This window comes from Polistes canadensis, unplaced genomic scaffold (genome assembly GCF_001313835.1).
Source record: "Polistes canadensis isolate GaletaPanama2010 unplaced genomic scaffold, ASM131383v1 scaffold_623, whole genome shotgun sequence".
Taxonomy (NCBI): domain Eukaryota; kingdom Metazoa; phylum Arthropoda; class Insecta; order Hymenoptera; family Vespidae; genus Polistes; species Polistes canadensis.
In genome coordinates, this window is record NW_014570170.1 from 14,549 (window position 1) to 26,638 (window position 12,090).

General features: G+C 29.6%; 2 protein-coding genes and 1 long non-coding RNA gene across 8 annotated transcripts; 1 reads left to right on the forward strand and 2 right to left on the reverse strand.

Moving 5' to 3' along the window:
• Positions 1-3,957: 3,957 nt before the first annotated feature.
• On the reverse strand, positions 3,958-5,871 carry LOC106792755. 2 transcript variants are annotated; one of them, XR_001382344.1, is made up of 3 exons: positions 5,303-5,871; positions 4,624-4,939; positions 3,958-4,547 (listed from the first exon to the last, which is right to left on the reverse strand). It is a non-coding gene; the product is annotated as an uncharacterized LOC106792755 (long non-coding RNA). The 2 variants fall into 2 exon arrangements; XR_001382343.1 differs by having other exon boundaries at positions 3,958-4,305; positions 4,372-4,939.
• Positions 5,872-7,182: 1,311 nt separating this feature from the next.
• LOC106792757 lies at positions 7,183-8,747 on the forward strand. The gene is made up of 2 exons (XM_014759271.1): positions 7,183-7,799; positions 7,890-8,747. Exons 1-2 carry the CDS (start codon positions 7,370-7,372, stop codon positions 8,051-8,053), a joined length of 594 nt encoding a protein of 197 aa, XP_014614757.1. The 5' UTR covers positions 7,183-7,369; the 3' UTR covers positions 8,054-8,747.
• A 92-nt stretch (positions 8,748-8,839) lies between these two features.
• LOC106792756 (piggyBac transposable element-derived protein 4-like) lies at positions 8,840-11,385 on the reverse strand. Of its 5 annotated transcripts, XM_014759270.1 has the most exons (4): positions 11,202-11,385; positions 11,006-11,095; positions 9,162-10,917; positions 8,896-9,085 (listed from the first exon to the last, which is right to left on the reverse strand). In XM_014759270.1, exons 3-4 carry the CDS (start codon positions 10,625-10,627, stop codon positions 9,073-9,075), a joined length of 1,479 nt encoding a protein of 492 aa, XP_014614756.1. In that variant the 5' UTR covers positions 10,628-10,917; positions 11,006-11,095; positions 11,202-11,385; the 3' UTR covers positions 8,896-9,072. The 5 variants fall into 5 exon arrangements, with proteins under 5 accessions (XP_014614755.1, XP_014614752.1, XP_014614753.1 ...); XM_014759269.1 differs by having other exon boundaries at positions 8,840-10,917; positions 11,045-11,095; XM_014759266.1 differs by having other exon boundaries at positions 8,840-10,917.
• Between the last annotated feature and the right edge of the window lie 705 nt (positions 11,386-12,090).

Consider the following 12,090-nt stretch of genomic DNA (forward strand, 5'->3'; position numbering starts at 1 on the left):
AGGCTAGCAGTCTGTAATGTGTTAAGATTAATTGTACGTAAATACTGCCACTCTGGGTATAGTTTTGTCTGACAAGGGGATGGTCGGGTAGGCCCCCTCTGATTTTTCTCAAATTTTGCACACTTGTAGTACTCTATGAGAATATTCATTGTGCTTTTAATATAGTATTTCAAACAAAGATAATCTAGAATGAAAATTTTAAACTTTTGTAATGACATTATGGATTTTCTTGTATAGAAAATAGGTTGAAACTCACTAGCATCTTCTTCTGTTAATCCTAGCATGTTGAGCATGTTGATTAAAACAGCCTATATCATACTTTTCATTAATTATAACAACTTCTTGTGATCGTATAGCGTTTCGTATTATTATGATGTTCTTCGATTAATTAATTGTCTTCATAAAATAAATTATGACTGGAAAAAGTTTAATTTCCGACTTATTTATCTTTAGTTTTTAATTGTTTGTTGTTAATAATCTTCCCATTTGCAGTTTCTTTGATACATACACTTATTCTTTATTTTACAATACCGCGTGGTTCCTTATGCTAGATTAAGTCATTGAACGATTATTGACTTTTCACATTCTTTCTTATTTCTATTATTTCGTTATTAAATGTGTACAAGGATGTCTCATTTAAATCGCTTGCTTTCTAGAAGATACCTAATATAATTACGTATACGTATGAAATTTGTTGATGTTATGCGCGAATTGCTGCAAATTAGCAACTGACGTTGCTAAGAAATTAGAAAAAATAGAAAAATACCCTACTATTATATAGTAAATATAGTTCTGATACTTAAGAACGAATAATCATAGAAACATTGTTTTCTGTGTAAACCTCGCTTCAGTATGCATTGTGTGCATGAGTAAATATACGTGATACTATAGTGTGGAAAATTTTTGCGTCAGTAAGTTGTGTATATGTGTGCATGTGAAATCGGGCAATTGACAGTCAAAAAAAGTATAGAAGATTCTCGAATTTACTAGTTGTTATATGCGTGATCAATACGAAGAGTGGAATGGCATTTATTTTCTTGGAGTGTATATCCGGTAAATCGGTTATTCTGTAGATTATCTAGGTAACTAACAATTAAACTAGGATGATCTGGTAAAGCACCGAAAATTGTTTTATTTTTCAAATTACCTAAATAATCTGCTAACTAGGTACTCGTTAAAGTGAAAATAAGAATAAGAACAATAGTTACGTTTCTGTACTCATTTAAATTAACATAATGTTTTTTATATATGTAAAGGAAATTTATTCCTTTGATGTGTTTTGTCGCACTTCAAGCAGCTCTCGTTGGAAGGATCGATTAATAACATCGGTAGAAAGAAATGAGTGGCGATTGATAAACAAAGGAAGGGAGAGAATACAAGATAAAGCAGATGCAAAAAGGAGTAAAGAATATTCGTTATAAATATAAATAAATAAACTGTTTAGAATAGGTGGGAATAATAAACTTTAATTGTCGTTTTTTTGGTTTTCAGGTAAGGGTATTTAGATATAGTGATTGATGTAATTAAATAATGTATATAATAAATAGCAATTTGAATTTTGGTTTTCAGAAAAACAAATTTTAGTTTATTGGTTATCCTCACTTAATGATAAGAGTTATAGTCTTATATATATTTTTCGATATCTAAAGAATCAAGTTAAAACAATCAACAAATTAATTGATAGAATCAATTATCAGTCAAATAAAAAACAATAATAGAAAGAATCAAGCGGTTTAAAATATTATTACAATTAAGGAAATGAATTGCAAAACATAATATGATAAAATTTGGCTTAGTTATTAGTGCAATCTAAAGATTGATAAAACTTTAAATTACATAGCAATTGTTTTTTACGACAAACACACTTATTTGTGTTACATTTAGATTTACAGTCACATTTTCTGAAAACCTGTCCAGTATCAAGGGTTCGTTTTATTGCTATTTAATGTAAAGATATTTCTTTATCTTCTCTCAGGAAGGAACATCTTCTTTCATTAAAAATCTTTCTATGCAAACAAACTTGTAAACTTTAATGCTACAGAAACCGTTTATGTATACACTGCCTAAGGAAAACTTGATTCCGCACGTTAATGGAGCAAATCAATTAATCTGCAGAATAACTAGGTAAAGTGCACTACTAAAAGAATATAAAAAACATAGCATTGAAAACATTAAAAATAATTTAGTGACATAAAAAAGTTATTATTTTATTTATTTTTTTAATTTCTTGCTGGCTTTTCTTAATAACTTTTTAGATTTTTTAAAATGTTTACCTTCTTTGATTTTTTTATTATTGTAGGATTAAATTTACTAACGTATGAAATATGAATACTAAAATAAGTTATGTCTCACTAATTATTGCAATTCTAGCAATAATGTATACAACTCATTATAATCTTTCAAAAACTTTCTAATACATTCAATTCGATATTCTCTCCACAACTCAATAATATACTCTCTAAAATCTTTTAATATACTTTCTCGTTGCTCATTCATCTCACATTGCTCTCCAAACATCTAAACTCATTTGCCGATACATTCTTTTCTTTTTTTCCAGAATGAGCACTTAATATATATGCATATAATAATCTTAATCGATATCACACCAAAATATAAACTTGATAATCGCTGCTTTGCTTAGCAACTACTCGCTCACAGGGTACATACTCAATAATGTTCTTTTAAGAGACCGTCACTCTTTTCTTTTTCTTCCTTCAAACATAACTAATGTTGTCAAATGCATGCATACACACTAAACTCGCATCCCACATTATTTTCTGCTTTCAGTTGTCTCTCAATTTTTTAATCTTTTTTTTCCTTATCTTTGGCCTCCATAATATTTAACCATTCCTCAGCAGTGACTACAGAAGGTAAATACTCTACAGATATACGTTTTTTTAGGATGTTTTTTCTTTGGCCATAAAGTTAATTTATTAAATATTTCGTCGACTAATAAATGAAAATATCTGATGATTGATTAGTAAAGATATTATTAATCTAATCATTACAATTATTATCTAAATAGTTAGAAATTTTTTGAACATTAACATCACAATTTTCAACCACTTCATAATTCAAAAAATCGTTCTCAATCAGAAAAATATCACTAACATTAGAATCGCTGATTTTCATGATGAAATTTGGAAAAGAAGAATGACTAAAAAGATGTAGGTCAGAATTAGGAGCTGAAGAGTTATCGTTACTTAGCAGAGTTATAGAAAAAAAAATTATTATTATTTGAACAATAACCTAATTGCATCAATTCAAAATATCTCTTTAAATTATCAAGCTTTTTTTTATTAAAAAATTAAATCTATAACTTAACAATTGAAATTAATATCTTATTTAAGAAAGCACCAATGATTAATAGAATATTATCTAATTAAAAAGTTATATAAATTACAAAATAAACAGTAAATTGTTTAGTTGGCTTTTTATTTTACTTACAATTATTAGAAATTGATGCTTTTTACTCAGGAAACGAAAATTCTATATCATATATATATATATATATATATCTATCTATAATCATAAGAACACGAAGAAAAAGATGATATTATAGATATTAATAATAATACTTCAGCTTTTGATCTGATTTCATATTCAACAAATAAGCATGCATCATACAATGATGCATATTTATCTTTAGTTTTCCAACCAATGTTTGCTTTTTTGGCATTTTTAAAATGTTGTAAGACTTCAATATCCATTCTTGACTCTAAATATTCCCAATATGTTAATGTTTTTTTTCTAATATCATTTTTTACCGATGTATATAAATTATCAATCACACATTTTGTATAATTTATTGCATTCTCGTTTAACACTAAACCTACCGATATTTTATGTATACCTACTCCTACCATTAGCGGTCAAATGACTGCTTTAAAATTAAACATATATCTTAATATAAAATAAGATTTTTATCTATTGGTTAGTGAACAATATATTTTCTTCCATTTAGAAATGAATAATGTATATTTTATGAGATTTTACTGCATTTTTTACAAATTATCACATTTTTATAAATTACAGAACATGGTCATTTGACTGCGAGTGGTAGGTTTAGTGTTAATCAATACGAACCAGTTGTAGCAAAGCCATTTTTTATAGATGCAACAAAATCATTTTTAGTAATAACCTTAACGAACAATGAAGGTACATTACGCTTATGAACATCTATCCATTTTCAGTTTTACCGATTCTCCACATGCGTTTACAGTAAATAATGTTACATTTTCTTTTTCATTTCTTGTTACGTCATAAACAGCTTTTCCCTTTTTTAGATAAGACAATACCTCCACTCTGCAACAGATAGATAGCAATTTCATCTATGTTAAAAACCTATCGAGGATCTTTAAATATATTTACTTTTGTTTTTAAATCTTTCTTATAAATCTTAAATTTCTTTCTTAAAAATCTTTCATACTAAACCATGCACGAATATGATGTTCAGTTATAGTATCCCTGATTCTCAGCTTTTTTACGACTAACTCGTAGGCGGTGTTTCACAAATCCTTAAAACCACTTTATTCCCGGTGCACCATCTGTGAAAGGATTATTCATGTTTCCAATTTTGATTAACTACTTCACTGAAATAACATTCTTTATAGATGGGAAAACCTTTATAACAAATTTCCAACACCCATTCTTTTAACCGATCCTCAATCTTACTAATAAGTATAGATACAAGTCCAACTCTTCCAATAATTTCAGGAGACTATTTTATAAAATCTATTATGTAGAATTGTCTCAAGAACATTATATAATTTGCTTGCTGTAGCAATTTTTTCTTCATTTTTAAGCATATTATAAGAGCATATTTTAAATTTTCTTCATCACAATTAAAACATGTCTTGACTGATTTTGCTTTTTTCATTTTATCGGTTTTTATACTTGTAGAAGAATTATTGACATTTCTTTTCGACGGCATTTTGACCTGTAATTTAAAATATATTTTTATGTATTACATATAAAGAATAATTAGTAATAAATAATTATTCTTTATATGTAATTATGATTATTTAAAAAGAAAACATTATAACCAACTGAATCATGTCCAAAAATAGTGGATCTGTTTTTTGTTGTCGCTATTTGCGGACAGTAATATCTTTTCTTAATATTTTAGGTTATATTGACATCAACATATTTTAGAAATTATATATATATAAAACAAATAATCTCTTAATTCCTATATTGTTGAGATTTTTCAAGAAAGTAAAACTCAATCCAGTTGCTTTGTAACAAAGTTTTAAAAATTTATTTATCGACTAAATCATATATACAGTATTTAAAGTCTTACCCAACAGAGAAACGACAATTAAAGTTCCTTTTTCCACGTTATACTTTTATTTGCCCTTTGTTTTGCACTAAAAATTACATACGTGCTTTCTGTTCTCTTTTTTCGTATCTATATATTCCTCTCTAATCATCAATCCATATTGCCAAGTTTACTACCCAACTGTGATAGCGCGGCAAATTCAATTTTAAAGAAAGTACATTTTTTTACATATATAACATTTGTGGCGTCTCAGCCAACTCCCGCTAGTAACACCAGATGGCAGCTCAATCAACATAAATGTAGCGGCAAGAATCAGGAACTAGAATACTATTGGTTTGAACTCTGATCACCACTACTATTTTYATGTAACATTTATTTATTTATAAACTATTACAGAACAAAACGAAAACAAGAACAAAAACGGATAACAAAAATGCGTTGAGGATTAATACGTTATGGAGCGAGTAAGTGCAACTTCTTGACTAACTAATTTATTTTCAAACAACRGAAGAAGAAAGTCTTTGTAACTATGGAATCATTAACGTTCCCATAGAAACGCTGTTAGCTGTGATAGAGTGCTAGCGCTCAAGTAGTTTRCCAAAGAAYKAGCAGTGAGGATGGCGGCGCCAGTCGTTGCATAGGATAAAGTAGAAATCTGCTTATCGACAGCAGGTCGCTACATAAAGGCATCACGAATGCCAGAGAACGCTAGTTCCGTTCAGTCTTCCTTTGTCCACTTAGTCAGTCAGATCGTAAAGCTTAACTCCTTGTCGCATGCGCACGTGTTTGAGAGTCACATGACAACTACATCGTATAATTTCTGTTATTGTTGTTGATTGGAATAAATATTACCAAACATTAATCACCAGTGGCGTCCTAGTTATTGGCCGTGGCAATATAAAACCTAAACATTAAAGTATTTTTAAATTTGTATGTAATGAATAATTCGAAAATATTAAGAGTTTAATAAATTAAATTATATAAATTATTTTTTTTTACTTACTCAGAAATTATCTTTAACACTTGTGATAAGAATTACTCAAGAGTGGATCCCTGGATATTTATTTTTATTTATTTTATGAGAGAAGTTATTAAAATAATTTGTATTCGCATCACAGATAATTCTATAATATTTAAGAATACTTATCGTATACTTACTATAGTAATAGCATTTTTTATATTTTTAATATATCAAAGTAAACTATTCTAAATTATTAATATAATTATTCACAATATTGGTAGTATCCAAAACTGGCGCTTCTACCCTACATCGGAACGAAACACGTGCTCGCTATCTATCACGTAATGTAACTAATATTCATTGTATCCAAACGCTGAGAATAATGGATTTCGATGGCGTAAAGTTTTTCTTTAACACGTTCGTAACCCACCATGATTCGGTTGAATTTCTCGTGGGATCGAAATTCGACTGTCGGTGTACCAGAACGTAAACTGAGCAATGTAATTTATTAATCTTTATTATTAATTTTTATTAAGGATGATTTGTCAGTACAATCGGAGAAAAAAATATGTCAAATTTTCATTGAACTAATATCTTTCAATATCTTTTAAGGTCAGGTATTTCAACAAAAAATTTTTTTCCATCAGTTTTTGATATCAAATTTGTAATAAAGTCAACATCCGTTTGCCTTTAATTAATTTTTAAGTTAAATTTTTAATATTTCTTAGAATTGTAAAAAAAATGTCAGTGACTGTACCTTGAATTTAACTTTACATATAAAAAATACTATAATATTTTATATTAGAAATCACTGATAGAAGACAAATTATCTCAACATACTTCAAATAAAATTAGAAGACAGATTTGTATCTCAGAAAATCACACACACATTAATTTATTTTTATTTAAATTAATAAAATAAAATAAACGTGATTTCTATATTCATTGAAATGTGACAATACCGCGACATTTTAATAGCGATAGTTGTAATATTCTCTAAATTCAAAGCTAAAAAGTATGCGTGTGCGCATTGCGCAATAATACAACTGTTTATTTACAATACTGATGCTGTTCGAGGTTAATGTTTTGCATTTGAAAGTGTTTATTTTTAATTAAATTATAATATCATGCCGAAATCTGAAAAACAATATCGATGGAAAGGAAGAATTGTCAGCCAAAAAGTCTATGCCCAACAAGTAAAACAAACCGTACTTGGCCTCCAACTGAAAGAGCAATGTAGAAAACTTGATGAGAATGAAGCAAGTGGAAGTTCAAAAGAGCCAGTGAATGATAAAAATAACGAAAAAAAAGCAGAAATACTTGAAGGATGTCGTATAGTTAATTTGAAATACTTGGGCAAACAATTGTGGTGCATTTCATGTAAAGAAGTGTTGTCTTTGGAGAACATTGAATCAGAAAGACGCATAGGGTTAGCGTCAATTTTGATGGTTAAATGCCACAAGTGTTTGATTATAAATGAAATCTATACTGGAAAACAAAAATCTTCTACAGATAAACGGTCTCTACGTTATGACATTAATTATAAATCCGTCATAGGTAATAATTCTTTATTTATTCACTTTCCTTTTTATTAATTTATATCACGTAATAATTTGATTTTCTCATCTGAATCTTCCTCATTTGTAGGTGCATTACACAGTGGATTAGGTTGGACACATCTCCAAAAATTATTTGCGTGCATGGACATACCAAGCTTTGGGTTCAGAGCTTTCAAACAATATGGAAAAGAAGTTGGACTAGCAGCTGAAGATGTCGCAAAAGAAAGTTGTAGAGACAAGCAGCCAAATTAGAAAAAGAAAAAACTATAGAGCAATCTCAAGCTCTAGAAAGTCAACTGTAAAAAAATCCTTGATCTTTTGAAGAGCTTTTGGAGGAGACTTGTCTGACTAATCTATCATTTTCAATATACCTACAAATCATTCTTAATTTATATTTAGGATAAAATCCTAAAAAGTATAATATAAGGTGTATATTTTTAATATTTTTATTTTGTTTATTTTATATTTATATATATTTCAATGCTTATTCCATTAAATTCTTTGTAAAATTCCAATTCAAAATTTTATTGAAATTGGACAAGAAGAACGTTACCCACAGCTGAATGACAAACGTGTTATGGACCCAATAAATTATTATTTATGTATATATATTAACTAAATCACGACTTTCATTTAATTTGTTTTTATATTTTATCAAATCAGTGTATCAGAAATCACGAGAAGACTGTTTTAGAGGAATTTTTAGCGTATATACAATTAATATCAACTTTCAATGAAGAAATGTAGGCTTTATTGCTCACAGATGTTAATTTAATACAATAGTTGCAGTTATTAATAAAATAAGTGACGAAAACTTGACAGCTGCTATGTCAACTATGTGCTTCATTAAAGAAATTGTAAAGAATCCGAATGAAGGGAAAGCTTTATAACATGTCGGGATCACCGATTATCATGTTGAACGTCCAATTAAAACAGGGTTTGGAAAGTAATTTATAGTAATTTTATTTGTAACATAATTAAGATGAGTATACACCATATAAAGTAAACAAAAACAAATATTAACAACATATTAATATTAATAATAAAAAAAAAATAATAAAACATAAAATATACTTATACTAACAAATTAAAATTATACTTACATATAATATTTTATTGGTTATGATGGTATTCGTTAAAACATAAGAAACATAATTGAGGTGACCGTGGACACTCAGGACAATACGTTATGGTCTTTTGTAAATGTTTCCTTACTTCCTGGCGTTGTTGAGTTTGTCTTTGTTTTGCATAGCACCGAACGCACATCCTTCTTATAGATTTGCCCTGAGGATTTTTTCGAACTTGCAGCTGATGAAATGCTTTCTCTATTATATGAGGCTTTGCGTTTTCTGATACTAACCACTCTCGAACTATAAGCTCTCGGAATTTTCTTATTTTTATTTTCTGGTTCGTTGCTTTTTGATAAACAATATGTGCATTCATTACAGAAATTCCTATTAGGAAGTGAATTGCTAGTTTCTGATACCATTTTATGCTCCTCCGAATTGTTGTTGCATATGATGCCATTTGATGGCTCCTATCAATGCCAGATCTCCCAGTATTGTATGCTATTACTGCTAAAGGTTTCATTTTTGGAGGACTATTACTAAGAATGGAAGAATCCGCAATTGGTACCATAACAGGTGCATGTATCGATGATAATATACAGACATCACGGACATCTCTCCACTTCAGCACTACAATGCCATTATTATCTTCCCGTGATATTATTTCACCCCTTTTCAATCGGTGAAGTCTAACATCTCTTGGCATAAAATTCTTGTTGTGACGTACTGTTCCAACAATATGGGTTTTGAAATTTAACAACCTTATAGCTAATTCGTAGCTTGCATAAAAATTGTCAATAAACAAGGTACGTCCTTCATTCAATAGCTTGTTTATGAGCTCGATGCAAACGTTTTCGGGTATGATCCCACAGGTTTGGTTGATCCCACAGATATCTCCTCCAGCATATATTTTAATGGTCCATGTATAACCTTCTGTAGAACATAATTTAAACAGTTTTATCCCATATTTATGTGACTTTGTCGGTATGTATTGCCTGAATATGAGCCTTCCCCTCCAAGGAACTATAGTCTCATCAACTACAATTTCTGGACCAGGTAAAAATATTTGTTGGTAATTATCTGTAAGTATCTGTAGTAATAGTAACACTTTTCCAAGTCGATTGTTTTGTTGTATGGCTTCGTTGTTTGCAAAATGTAAATTTGATAATAATAATTCGAATCGATTCTGAGACATTTTACTACGGGGAAATGGAAAATTATAAAGAGGATCTATTGACCAACATTTGGTTAATGGCACTTGCACCAAGTCCATCCAAAGCAATAGCCCAAGAAATATTTTGATTTCTTCAGAATTTGTTGGTTTCCATCCGTTGTCTTGAGCATATTCGCTGTTTGCACTGTGACCAAATTTTTTCTCTGCGTACCTGTTTGTTTCCATCACTATAAGATCTATCACTTGTTCATTCAAAAAGAGAGAAAGGACTTGACCCGCTGTAATACTGGAAGGTAGTTTCACAAGAAGTCCACTTTTCCCAGTGAATTCAAATAATTTTTGTTTTCCGGTAAACTCCATCCACTGGATATTGTCAAATGGGTCAACAGTATCAGTCTGTTCATTCTCTTCTTCTATAGTCAGGTTTTCTAATAGTTCTTCAAAATCTTCACTCTCATAGAAATTCTCATTTTCTGAGCTTGAATTTGATGCAATAATATTACTAAGTTTTCTTGGAAATTTAAATACTTCTTCATCACTACTCGACTCATTTGCACTTACACTTTCGTGCTTTCTAACAAACATTTTAGTGATCAAAAATAAAGATGTTTAAAAAATATTGCTAAACTGTATGAAGATTTTGGTATAAATGCAGTGAAATCTATTATAGTGGTCTTTCTTCAGAAAGCTTATCGCTTTTCCCACTTCGAGGCCTTTTATACTTTGTAAGCGCATTCCACAAAATTATTTAAATGACGCATTACATCTTATCGCTTTTTCAGCTTATTATGCTGTTTACAGTCCGAGTCTAAGATTTGACCCTAGAAGAAACTCCAATGATTTGCACTGAGTATTCACCTTATTAACCCTTTGTCCTAAAACAACAAATAAGACTCATAGTAAGAAATTTTAACCATACGCTATAAGCACGAGCCTGACTCGTGATACTTTGTTTGGACCAACCGTAAACAATATAAGTTAAACATGTGGATATTTTCTTACTTTAGTTACATGCAATTCTATGTTACATTCACACGTTTAGGTTATAATTCCCTGAAAGAATTATACAACCCTTATACCTATTATGTCAGTAATAAGAAAATCTAATATTAATAATAGTAGTTTCTTGTTTATTGTACATCAAATTAAATATTACTACCTATTCCTATCGTGTCTTTTAATGTTAGTCGAATTGATTTGATTGATGTAAAAGTAATTGTAACAATATATTTGTAATAAAAATAATTGTACATAAAATAATTATAGTGTCATGTTGTTCATTGAGGCTAGGTAGCGCGTGTACATATTTATCGTAAGAAAACAGAGAACAATATAGAAATAAGTAAGAACTCTCACGTTGAGCTAGGGTTTATAAATTCTACAATAGCGTTACTAGCAGCTGACCTTATTGGTTGCCATAGGACAAATTTGGGGCACTTTTATGTATATGTGTGCGACTGCATACGACATGCTCTCTAGCGGAAACTAGATAAATCATTAATTTGTCCACTTTACGTTCTCGTCCCAAGTAAGCTATTATTGTATCTTTATAGTCTAAGAACCAGTGACCAGCTTACTGCGTGTAAGTTACCATATTAGTGGAACAGTTGTAAGTGATTAGAAGTTTTTCGCCCGTATTAAACCTTATAATTATCAATTTTATTATTAAATATTTGTGTGTTGGCCAGTCAACAAGAGGCAAACTGGAGAATTTTTATCAGGAAGTTCAAAAATTGGATATAAGGGTAATTTGACGATGCTGAATCGAATCATACTAATTATTTTGTAATAGAATATCGGGTTTTTGAGAAAAAAATTGAATAGCGTTTATAACCGGATATCTCAGAATCTAGGCATTAAATCGAAAAAAGTTTCAAACAGAAGTTGTAGAGAATTGAAAAATATATATAAAAAATGTTGAGAAGTCCAAAAATAAGTGAAAAATATTGAAAAAAAGATGGTAAAGCATAATTGTAAGAGTGGGGATAAGTCCCGATTCTCCATCGGTGTTACACGTGAGCGGGGGGTATATGCGTACGAGCGTCGTG